Source organism: Musca vetustissima, unplaced genomic scaffold (genome assembly GCF_032173495.1).
Source record: "Musca vetustissima isolate MV318-11 ecotype Yass unplaced genomic scaffold, APGP_CSIRO_Mvet_v1 utg16335, whole genome shotgun sequence".
Classification (NCBI taxonomy): Eukaryota; Metazoa; Arthropoda; class Insecta; order Diptera; family Muscidae; genus Musca; species Musca vetustissima.
The window spans coordinates 227,752-252,004 of record NW_026878790.1 but is presented as its reverse complement, the minus strand read 5'-3'; the positions used below and the strand labels follow the sequence as shown (position 1 = coordinate 252,004).

At 34.1% G+C, this 24,253-nt stretch overlaps 1 protein-coding gene across 1 annotated transcript; it reads right to left on the bottom strand.

Moving 5' to 3' along the window:
• Positions 1 to 14,054: 14,054 nt before the first annotated feature.
• On the bottom strand, positions 14,055 to 19,999 carry LOC133323570 (probable cytochrome P450 6d5). The gene is made up of 5 exons (XM_061532485.1): positions 19,461 to 19,999; positions 19,137 to 19,289; positions 14,860 to 15,059; positions 14,308 to 14,784; positions 14,055 to 14,236 (listed from the first exon to the last, which is right to left on the bottom strand). Exons 1-5 carry the CDS (start codon positions 19,997 to 19,999, stop codon positions 14,055 to 14,057), a joined length of 1,551 nt encoding a protein of 516 aa, XP_061388469.1.
• Between the last annotated feature and the right edge of the window lie 4,254 nt (positions 20,000 to 24,253).

The following is a 24,253-nucleotide window of genomic DNA, read 5'->3' as shown; positions in this document are numbered from 1 at the left end:
AGAACGTAACAATTGGTGTCAGAAGTGGGATTACGATAATACTACGATGAAGTTTAAGGATCTACGAGTGGAAGACTTGAAGAAGGAGCTGAATAAATTGGAATTGTCCTCTACTGGCAACAAGGCTGAACTACAAAAACGTCTGTTGGATGAGTTCGAGCGCCGTGGTATGAACATTGATACATATGAGTTTGACAGTAAGGATGAAGTGGATTTATCGGAAATGGGCGAATCCAACGGTGGGGAAGACTCGTCAGTAGCTGCCATTGGTGACGATTTCAGAGAAATGCTGGCTAAAATGTTCGAAGAGAATTCCAGAAACACGAGACGAATGTTCGAAGAGAATTCCAGAAAGTCAGAAGAAAACTCGAGACGAATGTTCGAAGAAAATTCGAGAATAATGAACGAGAAACTCGAGTACATTACAGAAGTTATTGGAAGGAGAGTGGAAACCGTGGAGGTCCAAATTAAAGAGTTGGATAAGAAAGTGCAGTCGGTTGACGAGAAATTTCTGGCCCACGACCACAGGTTTACGAATCTGGAGAAGAAAATGTCGGAACTGGAAATTAAGGGTGGTCCGGTGCGAGTTCTTGATAACACACTAAAAATCAAACCTCCTGTATTTGACGGCTCTACGTCATTCAATGTTTTCAAGTTGCAGTTCGAGACAGTGGCTTCTAGAAATTCGTGGAACGACAGCGACAAAGCGGTTGCACTACTTCTGGCATTGAAGGGCAGTGCTGCGGATGTTATACAGAGTATTCCTGTCGCTTCTAGAAGCAACTATGAAGATGTTATTGCTGCACTGGAACGTAAGTACGGTGGCGAACATAAACAAAACATCTACCTTATGGAACTAAGGGGAAAAGTACAGAGGGCAAACGAGACGCTACAAGACTTTGCAGCTGAGGTGGAACGTTTGGTGCTAATGGCGTATCCAGGAGAGAATCACCCATTGCTGGACCGTATGAAAATCGAAACCTTTGTGAATGGCATACGTGACCCTGAGATTAAATGTGCAACATATGCGTCACCAAAAGCGTCGTTTGCCGAAACTGTGTCGTTTGCCCTTGCCCAAGAGACGGCAAGAATAATTGTTAAGCCCCAGACCCACAAGATTCGCCAACTGGAGACCGAAGGTTGCGAACCCAAATCTCTCGTTAACTCGATCAAGGACGCCATGAAGCAGGTAATAGAAGAAACAAAGTTAGTAGGGATGACTAAGCCCAGGGTTAGATGCTACAACTGCGATAAAGCAGGTCATATTGCGCGCGAATGCAGAGCTAAGCGCAAACGATCCAGGTCATCGTCACCACCTCCAACGAAAGATGGTAGACGAATGGCTCAACAGTCCACCAATGAGTCACCGTTAAACTAAATCGAGCCAGTCCAGCGGGGCATGAACTGGCTCCCATCGACGATGGCCCCACAATCTCCATAGCAATAGTACAACAGAAAAGTCACAACCTAACAACAACTGGGTACATCAATGGTGACAAGCGAGTTCTGACGTTAGATACTGGCGCATCAAAGTCCATCATAAGATCAGATCTGGTAAAGGGAAACATAACGCAACTTAATGGAGTCAGACTGCGCACAGCAACGGGGGAGCCCGCGGCCGTACACGGCAAGATTACCCTGAGACTAACTATTGCCAATAAATCGGTGAATTACGATTTTATAGTTGCCGATATCGTAGACGAAGTGATAATAGGCGCAGATTTTATGATTGCCTTCGGTATCAATCTGGATATGAAAGAGCGTGTGATGACCTGGTCTAACGTCGAAATTCCGTTAAACGTGGGCTACGATGAAAGTACACCCATTAGACGTCTGACTACGGACCATCCAGAGATAATACCGCCCTGTGCCGAAGCAATAATATGGGTACCAATGAATGGAGATTGTGGAGCCGAGAAGTTGTGGGTGGTGGAACCAGCAGAAAACAGATACAGTAACATCCTAATAGCGAATGCCCTGGTGAAAAGCGACGAGGACGGATTGATTCCTGTTAGAGTTTTGAACCTGTCAAACAAGCAAGAGCAAATTTGCCAATTTTCCGAAGTTGGACAATGCACACCAGCTGAAGCTGTAGTTAATTTGGAAACTAGCACCGAAAAGCCAGCAGCCATGGAGAAGAAGCACCTCGACGGCTACATAAAAGAGTGGACACACCAATTATCACCTTCCGAGAGGAACAAGGCTAAGCAGCTATTATGGAAGTATGCCTCTACCTTTGCGTTGACAAAAGAGCACCAAGGAAGAACATCAGTGGTGAAGCATGAAATCAATACAGCAGACGCGCGACCCATTAAACAGCCTCCAAGAAGTGTTCCCCTGGCCAAAAGAAAATGGAAAAGAGTGGTGTAATAGAACCATCGTCAAGTCCATGGTGCTCCCCAGTGGTCTTGGTCAAGAAGAAAGACGGAAGCATCCGGTTTTGTGTGGACTACCGAAAGTTAAATGATGTCACCAAGAAAGACAGCTATCCGCTCCCAAGAATCGACGACACATTGGACACATTAGCCGGGACGTCATGGTTCTCCACCCTCGACCTGCAGAGTGGGTACTGGCAAGTAGAGATCGCCGAGAAAGATAAGGAGAAAACAGCGTTTGGCGTTAATGGGGGTCTCTGGCAGTTCAATGTCATGCCATTCGGACTCTGCAACGCCCCGGCTACATTTGAAAGGCTGATGGAGCGTGTGTTAAAAGGGCTGCAGTGGAAGTCATGCCTCATATACCTGGATGACATCATAGTCATGGGACGCAACTTCGACGAACACATCAAGAATTTAAAGGATGTTCTTCAGCAGCTTTCGTCTTCAGGCCTCAAGCTGAACCCAAAGAAGTGCAGTCTCTTCCAACGAGAGGTGAAGTTCCTGGGGCATCACGTGACGCCGGAGGGCATATCGACGGATAAGGAGAAAATTCAAGCCGTCAGAGATTGGCCGCAGCCCCGAAATCTCCATGAGCTGCGAAGCTTTCTGGGTCTCTGCACCTACTACCGTCGATTTGTCCCAAATTTTGCCAACTTCGCCGCCTGTCTACACCGCTTAACGCAAAAAGGCCAGAGGTTCCAGTGGGGCAACGACCAAGAAGAGGCGTTCAGTAAACTCAAAGACATGCTATGCAGAGCCCCCATTTTGGCATACCCTATACCTAGCGGAAAGTTTGCTCTGGACACAGACGCAAGTGCGTGCGGCATCGGTGGCGTCCTTTCCCAGGAAATCGACGGACAGGAAAAAGTCATCGGGTACTACAGCCGGACATTGTCGAAGCCTGAGAGGAATTACTGTGTGACGAGGAGAGAGCTGCTTGCTGCCCTTGAGAGCGTTAAACACTTCCACAAATACCTATATGGCCAGCATTTCCTGCTGAGGACCGACCACGCTGCTCTCCAATGGTTGCTGCGGTTTAAGAATCCGGAAGGTCAACTAGCCCGTTGGATCGAGAGGCTCCAGAGTTATGATTTCAGAATCGAGCACAGAAAAGGCGGAAAACACGGTAATGCTGATGCCCTGTCTCGTCGGCCATGCAAGGTAGAATGCAGGCATTGCTCAAAGGCTGAGAATAAGGAGAATATCGTTGATGTCCGACTATTGCAGTTTGAGTCGGGTGAAGATTGGTCGACGGAACAACGAAGAGATCCCATTCTGGGCAAAGTAATTTCGGCCATTGAAACGGGCAAGCGACCTAGTCGTAAAGAAATTACCTCCGAAAGCCCTCTTTTAAAATCCTATTGGACCCAGTGGGACAGTCTACTTATAAAAGATGGCTGCCTATATCGCAAATGGGAAAGTGAGGACGGTAAATCTCACCGGAACTTGATCGTCGTCCCAGACTCCAAAATAAGAGATGTCTTGTCGGAGTTTCACGATGGGCCAAGTGGAGGACATCTTGGCATAGCAAAGACCGCTGAAAAGGTAAAGCAGAGATTCTACTGGGTCGGCTGTCAAAAATCCATTGCCGACTGGATCGCCAATTGTGAAAGGTGCATAAAAGCTAAAGGTCCAACACGGAAGAGTCGAGGCTACATGCAGCAGTATAATTCAGGAGCCCCTTTCGAAAGAATCGCAATGGATGTAGCTGGACCGTTCCCCACAAGCGACTCTGGGAACCGGTATGTCTTAGTGGTCATGGATTACTTCAGTAAATGGCCGGAGGTTTATGCTATCCCAAATCAAGAAGCCAGGACAATTGTGGATGTGTTCAGCAAAAATTGGATTTGTCGCTATGGTGTTCCATCTGAGGTTCATTCCGATCAAGGTAGGAATTTTGAATCAGCGATCTTCAAGGAAATGTGTGACTCCTACGGAATTAAGAAAACCAGAACGACGCCCCTACATCCACAATCAGATGGCATGGTGGAAAGATTCAATCGCACCCTTGAAGAACATCTACGGAAAGTGGTGGACAGTGGCCAACGAGACTGGGATGAGCATATTCCAAAGTTTTTATTGGCTTATAGATCGGCCATTCATGATTCCACATCCCGGACCCCAGCCAAAGTTCTGTTCGGAAATGAATTAAAGCTACCTGGCGATTTGATATTCGGCGCTACCCCAAACGACGATGTGAACCAAGATGAAGACAGCCAAAACTCTTTTAGTAAAGTCCACGATGCAGTCCGACATCGAATAAAAATGGTTAGCAACCGCATGAAGGCAAGGTACGATCGAGCGGCAAATACCGATGGGTTTCAAGAAGGGCAACTGGTACTATTGTTCAACCCACAACGAAAGAAAGGACTATGCCCCAAATTGCAAACGCACTGGGAAGGACCCTACAAGATTGTCACGAAAATAAATGACGTCGTCTATCGCATCCAGAGGAGCGACAGTCCCAGGTCGAAGATGAAAGTTGTACATTTGGAGCGGCTGACCCCCTACGGAACGGGAACTGTGCCTATTCGGGACGAACAGGCTTAAGCGGGGGGCAATGTTACGAATATAACTTTAGATTTAAGTTAATTTAGATGAATTCCGTTAATTTAAGAATTTGAATTGTAACGTAAATTTCTACTACGCAGTTTATTTGAATAACTTCACAACAACAACCACTGTATAGATTTTTCTACATCCTTCCATTTCCTCTTTCATTTTTTATTTTGTTATTGTCGTACAATTCTTGTTAAACGTCATTCCTCTTTCTTTGTTATTCCCTCGCCTGTATATGTGTTGTTGTTATTCCTCTTTCTTTGTTATTCCCTCGCCTGTATGTGTTGTTGTTATTGTAAGTTTGTTTACTCAAGTTTGTTGTTGTTATTGTTCACTCAGTAAGTTTGTTGTTGTTATTGTTACTCAATGTGTTTGTTGCATTGGTAGATTGTTCGTGATCTAGGTGTTACCAGATCGTCTAGAAACTTCTGTAGCGACAGGCAGGGCTCATATAAATAGAGGGAATGGAAAGGCAGTGAGTCAGTTGTGAATCAGATCGCGAATTGAAACCGTCGTGTAAGGTAAAGTGCAAATAAAATCATTGTAATACTCGTAATCAGAAAGAACCCGCGTTTTATTTGGTACGAATTGTATCGGGAAATAAAACAACGTCTACACGGGATTTAGTAAAATCCAAGAACGTAACAATATATTGATTATTGTGACAAAATGATATTGTAGAAACCTAACACTTGTCATCTCAAAGACATAGATACCGTAAAGACTCGACCATGATGCAATAATAAGGTGATGTATCAAAACAAAAACCTTTGTTTTTGTCTCGATTATCTGTCAAAATTTTCCATATAATATTTCAAATGGTTGGCAACACTGCACATCGAATTCAAGTAGAAATTACCCACTTTGACATTTAATCAAGACATCAGCTGCGCTAAATGGACTACCTATTCATTGTGCCATGGACTCGACAAAATGCATTTTGACAAAATAGTTTATGAAAACATGTCCAGGGGGAATCAAATATAACAAAGGTATATTAACCCTTTGTGGCCCAATGTTGCCCACAGCAACAAAATGTTTTAGAGCTTATATTTAATATACAGCTAGTAGATATATATTCTTTGGATTTCGTACGTCTAGACCTGATTATGGACAACATATATCAAAAGAAAAATCTTAAAAATTCAAATTCTTGGTAAAGTTATGAGGTTTTCAATATAGAATAGAGGGCAAAAATGTGTACAGTACTAATTTGTGTATACAGTCCAAATTATTTAAATCGCTACGTATTCGAAATTTACGAATTCTGCCATCAGAATTATTTTTGATTCTTGTAAAAAAGAATATAGAGAATAATTTAAAATTAATTTTACGTCGATTTTGCATTTGGTTTTCTTGATATTGGGCTTTTATTTTTCAAAAAGAATGTACTGTATCTCCCGATTGCAAGGATATAGCTATTTGTCCATATCCTATCTAGGATAGTTGCATTCAATTTGTGAACATAAATTAGTTCTCTTATTAGGCAAAACAATTCGGGGCTCAAAGGGTTAAAACAGGGTGCGCAAAAATTCGCTCGCGAATGATTCAAAATACATTATTTTCGTTTTGTGATCATTTTACGAATGAATTTATGGCGATAAATTCTTTACCAAACGAGCATTCGCCAAAGAATGCTCGCACACACATAACAAACTAGTGAGAGCACACACAAAACGTTTGTTTGGTGGTTGGAATTCTTTCTGACATTCTCTCTGGAATGAAAACAAACATTCCCGAATTCTCGCGAATGCTCAAAACAGCAACAACAAACGCTCGTGAACTCAATAGTTGTTTGACATGTATTTTGTTATTCCACACATTTTCCGCTACACACACATTTATTCGTTGGGTGTGTGTTTATGATATTGTTACGTTCTTGGACTTCACTTATTCCCGTGTAGACGTTGTTTTATTTCCCGATACAGTTCGTACCAAATAAAACGCGGGTTCGTTCTGATTACGATTATTACAATGATTTTATTCACACAACTTTACTTTGCACTTTACTTTTCACGACGGTTTCAATTCGCGATCTGATTCACCACTGACTAACTGCCTTTTCATTTCCTCTATTTATATGAGCCTTGCCTGTCGCTACAGAAGTTTCTAGACGATCTGGTAACGCCTAGATTACGAACAATCTACCAATGCAACACACATACAAACTTACATTGAGTGAACAATAACAACAACACATACAAACTTACATTGAGTAAACAAGAACAACAACACATACAAACTTACATTGAGTAAACAATAACAACAACACATATACAGGCGAGGGGGTAACAAAGAAAGAGGAAAAATGTAGAAAAATCTATACAGTAGTTGTTGTTGTGAAGTTATTCGAATAAACTGCGTAGTAGAAATTTACGTTACAATTCAAATTCTTAAATTAACGGAATTCATCTAAATTAATCTTAAATCTAAAGTTATTTTCGTAACAATATTTTTGTTTGTTGTTGTAAAAGAATGTTTTTAAAGAATGTTCTTCGGGAACAAATGCTCGCGAAAGAATGAATCGACGACGCTTGCAGCGAAATTTTATCATTCGTGAATTTTTCGTGCAATGCGAACATTCGCAAGAGTTTGCAAATGCTTGTTCATTCATTATAACTTTATCATTCGCGATAAATTGAAAACATTCGAATTTTCGCCCGTGAGCGTTCGTGAGAAAGAGCGTATTTTAATCATTCTTCGCACCCTGGAATAAAACCACCAATACGCTAGCGCGTTTACCTATGTTTTCTAAATCGACTTGATTTGTAAATCGAGATATTAAATCCTACTTGTTTAGACTAGTATTAATATGAAATGAAGATTTGTCAGCTGACTTTTTGTGTTAGGCAGTTATTTTGAATATTAACTTATTTTAAAGTATACTTTGAGGGGGATCGATTATTTATTGGGACAACATCAGGCGCATTAAGACTACAGCTTTTATCGTGATAAAGTTCATTATCTCGATTTAATAGGTAAATCGAGCTGAATTAACCTTGATTTTACCATAAAAAAAATTCACTCAATAAATCGAGATAATTTCAAACACAACCCTGCTTTTGTCCCAAAAAATAATAGTTTCTCCCTAAAGTATGCTTTAAAATTGTTAATATTCCAAATAACTTCCTGACAAAAGTATGTCAACTGCTGAAAATATATCTCTTGCTTGTATACATAATAAATGACCTAATAGAGACCAAATCCTAACAAAATTATGAGAATATTGTTTAAAAAATTGCCACAAAAATTATGGAAGCACTGAAATGTGTATGTAAAAGTTAACAAATAATAGCTGACAAATCAACTTCATTTCATTTTAATACAGTTAGGATTTGACATCTCAATTTATAAATCGATTCAATTTACACGATATGTATTTTAGATATGTGCTGTCAACATATTTACATATGCTACTCGAACTCGTAAAACGTAACGAAATCAGCTGTTTGAAAGACTTTCTTCTACAGACCGATGACAACTAAAGTTACACAAAAAAATCTCCATTGTGTCCCAATACATTTAAGGTGTAAACCCATAAGTGAATTTCAGGCTTGATATGCTAAGTTGGCTTCTTTAACCCTTTGAGCCCCGAATTTTTTTCCGTAATCATAGAACAATTTTCTGTTCACAAATTTAATGCATCTATCCTAGATAGGATATGGACAAAATTTGAGATCGCTACATCCTTGCATTCAGTAGATACAGTACAATCTTTCTGAAAAATGAAAGGCCAATATCAAGAAAACCAAATGAAAAATCGACGAAAAAATCATTTTAAATTATTCTCTATATTCATTTTTACAAGAATCAAAAATAATTCTGATGACAGAATTTGTACATTTCGAATGCGAAGCGATTTAAATAATTTGGACTGTATACACAAATTAGTACTGTACACATTTTTGCCCTCTTCTCTACATTGAGAAGCTCATAACTTTACCAAAAATTTGAATTTTTTTATTTTTCTTTTGATATGTGTCGACGATAATCAGGTCTTGACGTATGAAATACAAAGAATATATATCTAGTAGCTACATATGAAATATAAGCTCTAAAACATTTTGTTGCCTGTGGGCAACATTGGGCCACAAAGGGTTAATGGAAAATAATAAAGGAGAACAGCATCTAAAATGAAGTTTGTCTTTGACATTCACACGTTTTTATAACACGAGGTAGGATTACTTGACGAAATATATAGAAACTGTAGTATAGTTTAATGTCTTATATATACATATCCAACAGGTTGTATTGTTTATTTGACATATTTTCACATTTTTATTATTTAAGGAAATATCCCAAAAAATTAATATAGAATGTCAATTGTTTTTCACAATATAGGCTTGCAAATATACTTATAATAAGAATTCTTTCCAATAGTCCTAATGATTATTCCCTGAGTGCTGTAATGTTGAATTTTAATTACAACTTAATTTGAAAATCTTTTAATTTTGTTTATATTTTTCAACACATTAATAATTGAGTAATTGTTTTGACAGAACAGGGGCGAACAAAAAGAAAAAAATGTAATCACTAAGTACCATTAATCTACCTCTTGTTATTGTACCACGAATATTCCTTTATAAATTCACATTTCCGCCTATAATCAATGCCTTCAATCATTAAAATTATAATGGATTTCCTTAAAATATCTCAATTGAACCAATGCCCTTCATTTCTGACATATGCCATACGCTTTCACACAAGTCTCTCCCCTGTTATCATCAGCCTCTGTCATATCATCATTTAACGCCGTTTATTGTCAGTGTGGCTCGGTTCTCTGGTCGAAACCAGTGTTTTTTGCGGAATTTCTTGATAAAATTTATAAATATCTTGAAAATCTGTAGAAAAAAACTTTAAAATTTTAATACGTCTAACTGCTAAGCGACTTCTACGCATTGTGAAAAGCTTCCGGTAAAAGTGTAACACCATCATCAAAACAATATCCCGACAAAAAAAGTTTCTCGCGAGTGTAACAAACCCTACCTAGACAGAAAACAACAAAAACATTCATTAACAACGTTGTTTTTCTTCTTCGTGTGTGTGCAAGTGCGAAAATGGCGACGACAGCCCAATAAGAATAATAAAAAAGAAAATAAATACAAAATAGCAAAATCGAATAGAAAATTATTATTTTACAACAAATAACATAACAAATTTGTATTTGTGAAAAACCCCCCTATTAAGTGAAACATTTAACATAGTGCTGCTGTTTTACCAGTGTGGATTGATTAGACACATAAGCATAAGGTAAGAACCACAGACACGAACAGACAACAATGTCACAACCTCTAGTAAGGGGTTTGACGGCGTGCCGCTGTTCAATGGTTGTTTGTTGTATTTACATGTCGTTGTTTCTTCCGAGAAAGGAGGGAGTCATATTTTTTTGAGTGGAGATCATTCCAGTAAAATATGACCTTCATGTGGATATAGAATTTTCGGGATATGTATGGCAATATATTGATCGATTTTTTTGTCGGTTTTCCATTGGAAGATTTTACCAATGCGTTAATGTGGTAGCCATTGCGGCTTTGATTTCTTCGTTGCAAAAGAAAAATAATAAACAAGCTGTTTTCGGTTGTTTGTTAAACATTAAAAGGGCGCCCTTTTGGGGGGTACTTATTGTTGATACTTTTTTATTTGATTGCATTTTTTATTATAATTTTTAGTTTTCCAATTAGGACAAATACCATGAAAAGATGAGAGACTTAAAGTTAAGGGTTTGGTTATGAAAAATATATTGGAAAATTTCAATTCATTTAAGATGATTAGGAGTGATTCATCAAAATGATTTTTAGCGCCATAAATGATTATATAGGAGAATGTTCGTAGGTAACATAATTCTTTATTTTTTTTATTAATAAAATTAGATTAACGATATTTCCATTTCAGGACCATGTCAAGCTACTGGCCTGTACTGGTATCACAAATCTTCCATCTTTTATGGGAAATTATAGAATGAGGTATTTGCTATGCGAGGTCACTGAAATTACAGTAAATTCAATAAAATTCTAAGGCACATATCTTTTGATCCACAAAATCACACCATTGTGGAAAGGGCAAATTGTGGTCTATCATTTGAGTCAGCTAATGGATTCAAGTTCGACTATTAGGGAATTTTTCAAAAAAATCGGCGACAAAAACCCAGTTTTTTGACTGTATCTCCAAAACAGTTTGAGATAACCGCATATCACCACTCAATGGAAAGGTATTTTTATAACCTTTAAAATGATACTCATTATATATACTACCCGTACGAACTTCCGGGCCAAATAACATGGTAACCGGGTGCGTCCCCCAAGATATACCCATAATTAGGGTAAAAATACCTACCTCGGAAAAAAATTTCAGAAAAATCTGATTGTTTTTACTAAACTAGAGTTTTTCTAGAATTTTGTTCTCCAAAGACCTCAGAGGACTTTCTAAAGAAAAAAGAGAGATCAGAGTGACTGCAGAATATTTTCTATAGGATAAGAGATCATAGAGGGACTGAAAAAATTGTTTCTATAGAAAAAATTATTGAAAAATTGTTTTCTACAGAAAAAAGAGACCTCAGATTGTCTGAGGATTTTTTCCTACAGAAAAGAGACCTCAGAGGAATTGAAGATGTTTTTTTTTTAATCGAAAAACGAGATTTTTATCTGTAAAGACCTCAGAGGTCCTGAGGAAGTTTTTCTATAGAAAAAAGAGACCTTGATGGTCTGAGGATTTTTTTCTATAAAGACCTTAGAGGTTCAGAGGATTTTTTTCTCAGATCGTCTGAAAAATAGTTTTCTATATAAAAAAAGAGACCTGAGGATTTTTTCTTTAGAAAAAAGGAAACCTCAGATAGTCTGAGGATTTTTTATATACCTCAGATGGTCTGAGGATTTTTTTCCTATAGAAAAAAGATACCTCAGATGGTCTAAGGATTTTTTTCTGTGAAAACTACATAGGTTCAGATGAATTTTTTCTATCGATATTCCGAATAATTGTTTTCTATAGAAAAATAGAGGGCCTGAGGATATTTTGCTATAGAAAAAAAGAGACTTCAGAGGGTCTGAGGAATTGTTTCTATTGAAAAAAGACTTCGGAATAGTCATTCCGAACGATTATTTTTTTTTTAGAAAGTACGTTTACTCCGGAATGGAGTAACCGATTTCATACAAACTTTGCACATCGTAATATTTCATCCAAACTTAAATAAAGTTCGAAGATTGAGAATATCGGTCCACTCCTTCTGGTACCGCTTACACAAAATTATTGATCCACTCCTTCCAGTTCCTCTCCCACAAAGAGTTCAAATTTTCAATTTTAATAAATCCAATATTAAGCGAATATAATGTCCGAATTTACCCAAACTTTACAAATCGTAATATTTCTAGCAATCCTAGATGGAGACCGAAGATGGGACCCATCGGCCCACTTCTTCTGGTATCTCCCCAACAAAGTGTCAATATTTTGAAAATTTGAAATATGAAGCGAATGCAATGTCCGATTTGAATCAAACTTTGTACATGGTAATATTTTTGCCAAATCTAGATCATGTCTGAAGATGAGACTCGTCGGTTCACCCCTTCTGGTACCTCCACCACAATGGGTCAAAATATTGAACATTTGTTAATTCAATACCAAGCGAATGAAATGTTCGATTTGAACCAAACTTTTCACATCTTTATACTTTTTCCAAAACTAGATAGGAGTTCGAAGATCTTGTCTAGATGAAGTCAGAAAATGGGACCCATCGACCCAATTCTTCTGGTACCTCTCCCACAAAATTTCAAATTTTTGAAAACATTTTAATACAATATCAATCGAACGCCATGATTTGATTGATCCAAACTTTGGAAATCGTAATATTTTTTACCAAACCTATATTATGTCCGAAGATGGCACCCATCGGTCCACTCCTTCTGGTACCTCTCACATAAAGTTTCACAATTTTTATCCAATATCAAGCGCATGAAATGTCAAATTTGAACCAAACTTTACACATAGGAATATTTTTACCAATCCTAGATCAAGTCCGAAGTTTTGACCAATCGATCCACTCCTAAATTTGTTAAATCAATATCAAAGAAATGATGTGTTCGATTTGATCCAAACTTTACACATCATATTATTTTAACCTATGGTAGATCAAGTCTGCGACCCATCGGTCCAATTCTTCTGGTACCTCCCCACAAAGTGTCCATATTTTTTAAATTTTGGTTATTAGATATCAATCGAATGAAATGTCCGATTTCATCCAAACTTTGCACACACTTTTTACTTTGGCTTGATCAAGTTCGGAGATGGTCCACTTCCGGTATCTCCCCTATAAGGTGTCAAAATGTTAAAAATAAATAAGGTTCTATATTTTTTACTTAAAATTACAAATTTCGGTCCCTGATCTGGTATAGTCCTCATATAATGACCCTTAATTTTGGTTATTTTGATTATTTCAGATAACAATTTTCTATTAATATTTAATATTTAAAGCTTACATTAGGTGGTAATACCTCATACCGAAAATTATACATATCGGCCCACGCTTTGACATAGTACCCCTATAAACGTACACCCAATTTTTGATATTTTTAAGATTTCAGAGACGCATTTAAACTTTTGGGTCCTCTCATATCCATATAAAAATTATAAATATCTGTCGATCTTTCGTAGATAAACCCAATATAGAGGTCTAACCCCTTTTATAGGACCATTTTTAAACCGAAATGACAATATTGTATCATTACGAAATTGAATTAATTCGGTGTTCCGGGATGTCTCCACCAAAACACTTAGCATTTGACAACTCTCCATGCAAAGGACACGCGTCATTTTATAACCTCAATATCAATATTTCAACTTCAGTCGAACCCTTTCGTCTTTGTGCCTTTCCTATTATATTTTAACAGTTTCAATCCCATTTTTAAAACAACAATAAGTCTGTTCCTGTTCTGCAAGATTCTACGAGTTTTTACAATTCTTTTCGATAAATTGTAATTGTCGTCTTAAAAAATTTTACATTCTAGTAGGTTTCTGAACAGAACAAATATATTTATATATGTTATCCTATTTTTGAAAATTAACTTAAAAACTCAATTTATAAATTATTTTTACGATATATTTACTTTTTTCTATTTAAAATTGTTATTTCTAATTTTGTATCACAAGTTTTTGTTTTCGCGACAATTGAACGGGTACACCACCCTTTGGCATAATGGGCAAACCGAAATTATCGAATTCAATTTCAGGGGCGGTGGGATCAACTTTCACATCAAAATGTTGGAGAATTTGAGCAACACCCACCTTCACGTTCAACTTGCCCATGCGTTGAGCTGGAATTAGAGAGAAAAATAAAATGTATAAATATCCAAAGAAAATAAAAAATCCAATATTCTCTACTTACCAATACAATGTCTGGGTCCCTCACCGAATGGCATATACGCAGCGGCATTATAATTTTCATTTTCAAAACGATACGGATCATAACGCAATGCATCCGGGAAATATTCATCATCACGATGTATACCAAAGAGGGAAATAATAATTGGTGTACCCTTCTTGATAATCAAATTCGATTCGGGCAGAGGATAATCCTGGGTACATTCACGATTTAATATGGGCAAGCCGGGATATTTACGTGTCGTCTCCATCACACATAAATCCAAAAATTTCATATCCTTCAAGGAATCATAGGTCATTGAACCGCCATGTTTTTCCAATGCCTGTTTTACATCTTCTTGGGCTTTGGCCAACAAATCAGCATTACGAGCCAATTCGTAAAGGGTAAAGGCAGCAGTGGCAGCCGATGTTTCAAAACCGGCCACATAGAACAAGAACAATTGGGCGGCTATCAATTCAGTTGAAATACTGGCAAGGGCATCTGTGACAAGAGGAATGAAAATAATAAATGTTTTTTTCGATTTTTCTGAACTTCTTGTATGCTTCTTCTTCTTACCCTTTGTCTTAACCGCCGACCATCCTTCATCTTCATCACCATTGATTTTACCGGTATTTCTCAATTGCAACAACAACTGCAACATATCCTTGCGTACAATATTGTGTTTTTCACGTTTCTCAATTGTTTGGCGTACGATTTTCTTCATATATTCGGGAGCGGGTTCGGTCCAGCCCAAACGTTGGAAGATTTTCTCCAAACTGGAATTTTTGGAAAAAAAGGAAAACAATATATTAGAAATGGATTGGACACTTGTTTATATTACGATTTTTTTGATAATTTAAATCAATCCTAATGGCAACACCAAGTTTGAAAAAAAATTTTGGTCGATTTTGCACTTTCAAAAAACCCAAAAATTAGGCTTTTCCCCAAAATTAGTAAATGACAAACACTATAGAAATATGATTTACAGACCAATTTTGATTTATATTTTATAAAAAATTAAATTTTCGACAAAATTTGAAATTTTTTGAAAAATACCCAAACGTGGGGATTTTTTTTTCTTAAAATTTAAAAAAAAAAATAAAAAATGTTAATATAATTATTTTCAGTTTATTTTCGCATTAGATTAGAAAAAAGTCCAAAAATAATTTTCATGTATAATTTTTGGTCATTTTTGAGTATTTTTTTTCCAAAAAATTCCCATAATTAGAAAAAAAGTCCAAATTGTTAAAAAATACCCAAAATTGTAATTTTATGAGAAATATCATTCCCGGTTAGACTTGAAAAAAAAGCTTTTAGCCATTTGGAGAAAAATCTCTCAAAATGACCAATTTAAGTTTTGTACAAAATTTGGCAACTACACCGCAATTTTGATAAAAGAAAGATGATTTTTATAACAATATGTTTCCAGAAAATCTCAAATTTGGAAAAAGTAAAATTTTTCACATTTATACGTTTTAAAGAGGAAATTCCCATTTTTGGGTATTTTTCGTAAAATACCTCAATTTTTTAAAAATGTGTGTTTATTAATAAAAATTTCATTCTAAATGACTTTGGAATAATATTTCCACAATATATTTTCCTTTATATGTTTTAAAGAAAAAATTCCCATTTTTGGGTATTTTTCGTAAAATACCCAAATGTGTTTTATATAAAAAAAAATCATTCTAAATGACTTTGGAATATTATTTATTTTTTCAATATGTTTTTTGGAAAATTTCCAATTTTTGGGGAAAAGTAAAATTTTTCACAATTATAAAAAATTTTCATTTTTGATGATTTTGTCCAAATGTTGCAAAAAATGAGATTTATTAATAAAAATTCATTCTAAATGACTTTGGAATATTATTTACACAATTTTTTTCCATTCTTTTAATATTGGGAAAAAAATCCCATTTTTTGGGTATTTTTCGAAATATGCCCAAATGTACAAAAAAGTGTCTAACAATTCAATTTTTTATGATATATTATAATAAGTTAGCTTGTAAATAGTACTTCGAAACATTTTTTTTAATATTATAGAAAAAATCCCATTATAGGGTAGTTACTATTAAAAAAAGAACAAAACAACCCAAATATTTTGGGTATTTTCCAAAAAATTCCCAAATGTTTCAAAACTGTAATTTTTTATGAAAAATCGTTTTAAATTAGCCTGGATAATAATATTTCTAGTATTTTCAAGGGTTTATTAACTTTTGGGGAAAATTCCCATTTTTGGGTATTTATTCAAAAATGCCCCAATATAACTAAAAGTCTTAAAATATCACCAAAATCATAATCTTAGATGAAATATGACTCTAATGTAGCGTCCCTTTTATATTTCTAGCATTTTTACCATTTAGTAATTTTTTGGGGAAAAAATCCCAATTTTTGGAAATTTAAAAAAAAAAAAATGACCAGATGTAAAAAAAGATCAAAATTTTCGGACATAACTGTGGAAATAATATAATATTGGGGAAAATGTGTCCAAAATGAAATATACATTTTTTTTTTAATTTTGAGAATAAAATTCCAATTTTTGGGTATTTTTCAAAAAAATACCAAATGTTTCAAAACTGTATTTTTTTATGAAAATGCATTCTAAATTAGCCTGAAATAATTATTTTTGAAATTTATTACAGTTTTTCAACTTTTGGAGAAAATTCCCATTTTTTTATATTTTTTCAAAAATGTCCAATATAACAAAAAATGCTGAAAAATCACAAAAATTAAACTTTTAATAAAATATTATTTTTTAAACTTTGATGGTAAAAATGTTCTGGATATTTTAACATTTTTAAAACTGTATTTTTTATGAAAAATCATTTTAAATTAGCCCGGATAATAATATATTTTATCATTTTCTACAGTTTATTAACTTTTAGATTTTTGTAATTTTTGCCCAATATAGCTAAAAGTCCTAAAAAATTTTTACCATTTAGTAATTTCTTGGGAAAAAATCCCCATTTTTGGAAATTTTTCAAAAATGTCAATGCCCAAAAAGTCGAAAAAATATAAAAAAAATAATTAAAAAAAATACCCATAATAGTTTTTCTAGATGAAAAAATCATATTCTGGAAATAATAATTCTAACATTTTTATATATTTTTTTAATTTTGTTGCAAAAATCTCAATTTTTGGGTATTTTTTGAAAAAAATGTCCAAATGTTCGAAACGATTTTTCCAAAAATTTAATTAAATGCAATGGAAATAATATTTTGAACATTTTTTTACAAAGTTTTGATTTTGGGGGAAAATCCCCAATTTTGGATATTTCTCAAATGATTCCCAAATGTTGAAATAAAATTTCCAAAAATTAAATTTTTAGTGAATGCCATTCTAAATTAGACTGAAAATTGTATTTCTAACATGTTTGTAATATTTTTGGGTGTTGGGGAAAAATTCCCATTTTTGGGTATTTTTCAAAATTGAACTAAAATGCCAAAAATTTTCAAAAATTAAAATTTTTTATTAAATATCATTCTAAATAAGTTAGTAAATTATATTTCTAACATTTTTTTACGTATTTTTTTTAATTTTGGGAAAAATCCTAATTTTTGGGTATTTATCAAAATATTCCAAAATGTTGAAATAAAATTTCCAAAAATTAAATTGTTAGTGATTATCACTCTAAAAATTAGACTGGAAATTGTACTTCTAACATTTTTGTGCAATTTTTGGCTAATAGGGAAAAATCTCCTTTTTTGGGCATTTTCCAAAAAAAGCCAAAAATTTACAAAAATTATTTTTTGTTATAAAATATCATTCTGTAAATAATATTTCTAACATTTTTACATATTTTTTAATTTTGGGAAAAATTCCCATTTTTGGGTATTTTTCAAAATATTCCCAAATGTTGAAATAAAATTTCCAAAAATTAATTTTTAATGATAATTATTCTAAATTAGACTGGAAATTGTATTTCTAAAATTTTTGTGCAATTTTTGGGTAATGGGGAAAAATCTCCTTTTTTGGGTATTTTTCAAAAAATGCCAAACATTTTCAAAAATTTAAATTTTTTATAAAATATCATTCTAAATAAGTTTTTAAATTATATTTCCAACACTTTTTACATTTTTTTCTAATTTTGTGACAAATTCCCAATTTTGGGTATTTTTCAAAATATTCCCAAATGTTGAAATAAAATTTACAAAAGTTCAAATTATTAGTCATTATCATTATAAATTAGACTGGAAATAACATTTTTGTAATATTTTTAGGTGTTGGGGAAAAAATCCCCATTTTTGGGTATTTTTCAAAAAAAAAAAGGCAAAAATTCTCAAAAATTTAAATTTTTTATAAAATATCATCCTAAATAGGTTTCTAAATTATATTTCTAACATTTTTCTACGTATTTTTAATTTTGGGAAAAATCCCCATTTTTGGGTATTTTTCAAAATATTCCCAAATTTTGAAATAAAATTTCCAAAAAATAAATTTTTAGTGATTATCATTCTAATATTCTAAAATCAATATTTCTAAAATTTTTGTAATATTTTTGGGTGTTGGGGAAAAAATCCCCATTTTTGGGTATTTTTCAAAAAATGGCAAAAATTCCCAAAAAAATTTTTTCTTAATAAAATATCATTCTAAAAAAGTCTGTTAATAATATTTTTAAAATTTTTTATATATTTTTCAATTTTCAGAAAAATCCCCAATTTTGGGCTTTTTTTAAAAAATGCACAAATTTTTCAAAATATATTTTTAATTCTCAATTACAGTTTGGAACATTTTGGTATTTTTCAAAAATGAATAAAATTGCCAAAAATTTTCAAAAATTAAATTCTTTTATAAAATCACCAAATATGTTATAATAATAATTCGAACATTTTTTGATTTATTAATATTTTACTTACCCTGGGTACATAATTTGGCAAGTATTACGGAATACACCACGATATGAGTTCTCATTGACATTACGGCTCAATTTGAAGAATTCATTTTGGGGATCACTGAAACTGTCCACGTCTAAGCCAAAAATCGACGAGGCAATAATATCAATGGCGTAACTGTAAATAGGAAATAAACACACACGCACGGACACACATAGAAACTATTAGAATTTTCTTTGAACATTTTTTGTCGAATAAGAGGTCAATATAAAGGCCATCTGATGGCTAGCTAATCAGAGATAAAGATATTTTTTCTTCCTCTTCTTTTTTCTTCCTAATTTCACTCACGTCACATATAAATGTTTAACTTCCATCGATTTGTAGGTATTATATGTGGCCGGCAATTGTTTATCCAAATATTCGACCATACGCATCGAAACATCATGAATCGTATCGAACATTCCACGTAATTTTCCCGATGTAAATGAGGGTGTCAACTTTGTACGCAATGCCTTCCATTGTTGTCCCTTGAGGAAGAAGATACCACCCGACATGGGATCATGAATTTCATCGACATAAATACCACGATCATGAAAACTGGCAAAATCTTTGGTTAACATATCACGAGCCAATTGGGCATCACGAACCAACAAAGCGGGACGATTCATCAGATACATGCCGACAACTTTATGCTGCCGAGTCTGTTCGTAGATATCATAGATGGCCATGCCCACAGATTTTTTCCATGTGCGTACAACGGGATCCAAAACGCCAAAGGGTATTTGGGCGGGAACATAGGGATAGCCGTGACGTTGCCAATAGCTGTAGGCCCATTTACAGTAAATTAAAACGGCCGAACAGATGGCAATTAGAATGTAGAGGAACATTTTTTTCCCGATTTCTACTTTCTTTTTTAATTCTTTTTTTTAGGTTAGGTTCTCTTTCACTTCTCGAATTTTACGGATGTTTACTCTGACACTTCTTAACGGAAACTAAAAACGTAAATTCTTCAAGTCAAGATTATATATGGAAAATTTATTATTTTTGAAGCGGCATGCCGTGCTTATCACCACTCCGCATGTGATTATGGCTAGCTGCGGGTCTAGAAGGGATTTTGAAATGATAGTAAAAAATCTCTCTTTAATCTGTCGAGTTTCCCTGCCGGCAGTCTGTCTTATCAGAATGACATGCCATTATTTTGTTGTGTGTTTGTTATGTTATTTGTTATTGTTATTATTGGATAGCTGGCTAGCTCTAGCATCAATACCTGAGGATAATGGGTGTGGTGTGTGTGTCGGGAATTTCAAAAAAAAATTACCTGCTCAGTAAACTAAAACAATGTGTCGATTTGAATGATAGGTCGGTCCTATTTTAATTTGTTTTAAATTATTTTCTTATTGCATTTGGATTGTTCTGAAATGTCTGGGGAAAATCTGTTTGTCATATGTGGGACTTGGATTCCTTTCCTCATTGAAGGCAAAGAAAATTTTTGCAGGTAGAGAAATATGAAAGAAAATAATTTTGTATAAGAAATTTCATTTATTTTTTTTGTCCAACATTCACATTTTTGCTGTGAGTTTTGGGGGTCAAGGTTTGGTCCTTGAAAAAGTTATAATTTACCGATATTTTTTTAAATATTTTCGTTTATATATTGAAACTAGCATATACCCGCCACTTCGTTGGCGAATGTGGGATGTATTTAAAACCCTATATCGACCATTATTAAAATTTTAGAACCATTTTGTACGTATGTTCTGCCATAGTATACTCTCAAATCTACCTCTATATCTCATCCCTACACACCCATTGCGACCGCAACAGAAATCTACCAATATACTAAATTTGGTGCAATTTTTTACCATTTGTACTCTTGTAACACTTATTTTGAAAAAAAATCTAATATAGCTTCACCCAAATCTAAATTGAGTATCAGTTAGTGCACATTAATATAAATACCTACCTACCTACCTGTGGGAATTTTTGGCTATATGTTCCCACATACCCCAATCTTAATTCCAAATTTCAGGATTCTATCGGTTCACCTAATTCCAATTTGTATCACATTTAGTACCACTTAGAACACATAAATAAAATTTTCCATTACTACCTACATCATGCAATCCAATTGAAATCATGAATTAGATAAAAACTTAATTATAATCCAAATAGTATCAAATTTAGTACACAGTAGTACGAATTTCCAAAACTTCCTTCTTAACCCAATCTTACACTGCCACTCCAAGTTTCAGGATTCCATCTCTATTGGTTCACCCACAATTCAAATTGTACCAAATTTAGTACATAGTTGTACCAATGTTCAAAACTTCCTACATACCCCAATCCTACACCCCCACAGTGATCCTAAATCCAAGTTTCAAGATTCAAACTCTATCGGTTCACCCACAATACAAATTGTGCCAAATTTAGTACACAGTAGTACGAATTTCAAAAACGTCCAACTTAACCCAAGCCAACACCCCCACAGTGACCCTAAATCCATTTTTCAGGATTAAAACTCTATCGGTTCACCCAAAATTCAAATTGTACTAAATTTAGTACATAGTAGTACCAATTTCCAAAACTTCCTACATACCCCAATCCTTCACCCCCAAAATGATATTAAATTCAAGTTTTAGGATTCCAACTCTATCGGTTCACCCACAATTCAAATTGTACCAAATTTAGTACACATCAGTACAAATTTCTAAAACTTTCTACATATTTCAATCTTACACCTCAACAGTGATCCTGACTCCAAATTTCATGATTCTAGCCTATTGGTTCACCTAAAATACCAAATTTAGTACCATTTATGGGTACTAAATGGTAAAGTATTATTTTCTTAAACTGAATCCTGACCCTAGTCCTACATCCCTACAATGATCCTAAACCCAAACTTCATTGTTCCAGCTCTATCGGTTCACCCAAATACAAATTGTACCAATTATAGTACGATTTAGTACTTTTTGTACACATAAGTAAAAATTTCCAAAATTACATACATATCCCAATCCTACACTCCGACAGTAATGTTAATTTCAATTTTCAGGATTTTAGCTCGATTTGTACCTCCAAATCAAATTTGTACCAAATATAGTACCATATAGTACTTTTCGTACAAATGAGTACACGCTTTCCAAACTCTCCTCATATCGACCCTACTTCTCAACGTTAATTTACATTCCAAATTTCAAGTTTTTAGCTCACTCCATTCACATGCTACGAAATTGTACCAAATTTAGTACATTTTCGTACTTTTCGAATAGTTATAGTTCGAATTTCCAAAAAACCCTTTAGTACATCTATCCTACACTCAATTAACAACCACTAACCCAAATTTCAGAGTTCTAGCTCCACCGATTCGCCAAATGTAAATGGTATCACATTTAGTCCTTCTCCTACCGTTCTAGTACGAAATCAAATTTGTACCAAATATAGTTTCTCCACATAAACATTTTCCCAAAATTCACGTGTCATTTTCGTTATATATATAGAGGTTCAATGCCAACTTTTCAGATTTTGAAGTCATTTTTCGTTTATTACGACATATTTGTTATATTGACTTATCCAAAAGTCCTGTGAAAAGTTCTGGTCTTTATTTGATATCATTTATAATAACACATCGCTTGTGTCGATCAATTTTGCCGGTCCTTTTACCGTCGTTATAAACAATTTCGAATGTATCTGTATATCGTTTTCTCCACATAAAATTCCCGATCCCAGTTGTAGGTATTTTGAACGTCCACCTCATGATGAAGGAGGGAATAAAAAGTTCGGTTCGATCGAACTGAACGACATTATTATTTATTTTTATTATCTGTAAGCTGCTGTTTATTTACATATTTAATATGCCCTATATATTAAAAAAACCAGAGCTCTGTCGTTAAGCAATCACAACAATGACTATGGAGATTTTTTGGTTCGCAAAAGCTCTGCGGCATCCAACAGAGGAGAATAAAAACAAACAACACGAATTTAATTAATATATGAATTAAAATTATTTTGTTTATATCGTCCACCATTAACATTTCTATGGTGAATATTGGGGAAAGATTTGTTACTGCGCTTTCTGAAATCCAGAGTTGGTCCTTCGAGTTGATAAAATGATTCGAACTGGTAGGTTCTTAGTTGAAAAAACAATCATTTGCCGATCATTTCTTAATTATTTGTATTTATATATTGAAATAAAATATTTACAGCCTGAATAGATTTCATTACTGGAATGAAATGATTTCATTCCATTAATGAAAAAGTTAATTTCTTTTTTTAATTAAGAAATTGCACGGCACTAATGAACGTTTTCATTTCATTTACGTACACGTTTCATTGGATTCATGAAAGTTGTTCATTTCATTAATGAATGTTTTTCATTAGTTGAAAAAGCCAACAATTGTCGTTCATATTTTTATTTATGTATTGAAAAAAAATATTTACAGCTTGTTTCTGTGAAATTCGAAAATAACGAATTCTGGAGGCATATTAAAAAAATCGACTTGCTATCGGTTAAAGTCAGTAACATTTTTTTGTATTAGCAGGAGTTTATTTCGATATTTATTTTTCTTGAAACTTAGATTTTTAGGTGAACATTTTTATTTTTGGGTATTGTATTTTATTAATTTTGAATTTATTTTGTTGTCCATTCTCACTTTCCGGCTTGGTTATCTATCATTAGTCTAGAAATCACCTACTCAAAACTGTGTTAAATAGAATATTTATTTTCAAAAATTAAAAACAATTCCCAGTGCCTGTATTCCGCCTTACCTAATCAATGTTTGTGTGTAAAATCGAAAATGACTTGGCATATTTGGTATTTTGATACAGATATTGATGCAAACATGATTTGCAATTGTTTCACTTGACTTGGAATACAGAGCGTGTGTTTAAAACAAATAAATAACTGAAAATAAATAAATCTGTTCATGACAGTGATAATAATAAAATATTCCCATCCCTTTGTCGATAAGAGGGAGAATATAGGGGCTCGTTGGGTAAATATTATTTTTTTAAATAAAAAATAGAAATTTGACACATATATACGATTCATGGAATACCAATTTAAATTGATTAGCTTAAATTCGCTCTTCCTTGATATAGGACAATCTTTAAATCTCTACTTTTTCCCAACCGAAGAGGTTTGACAT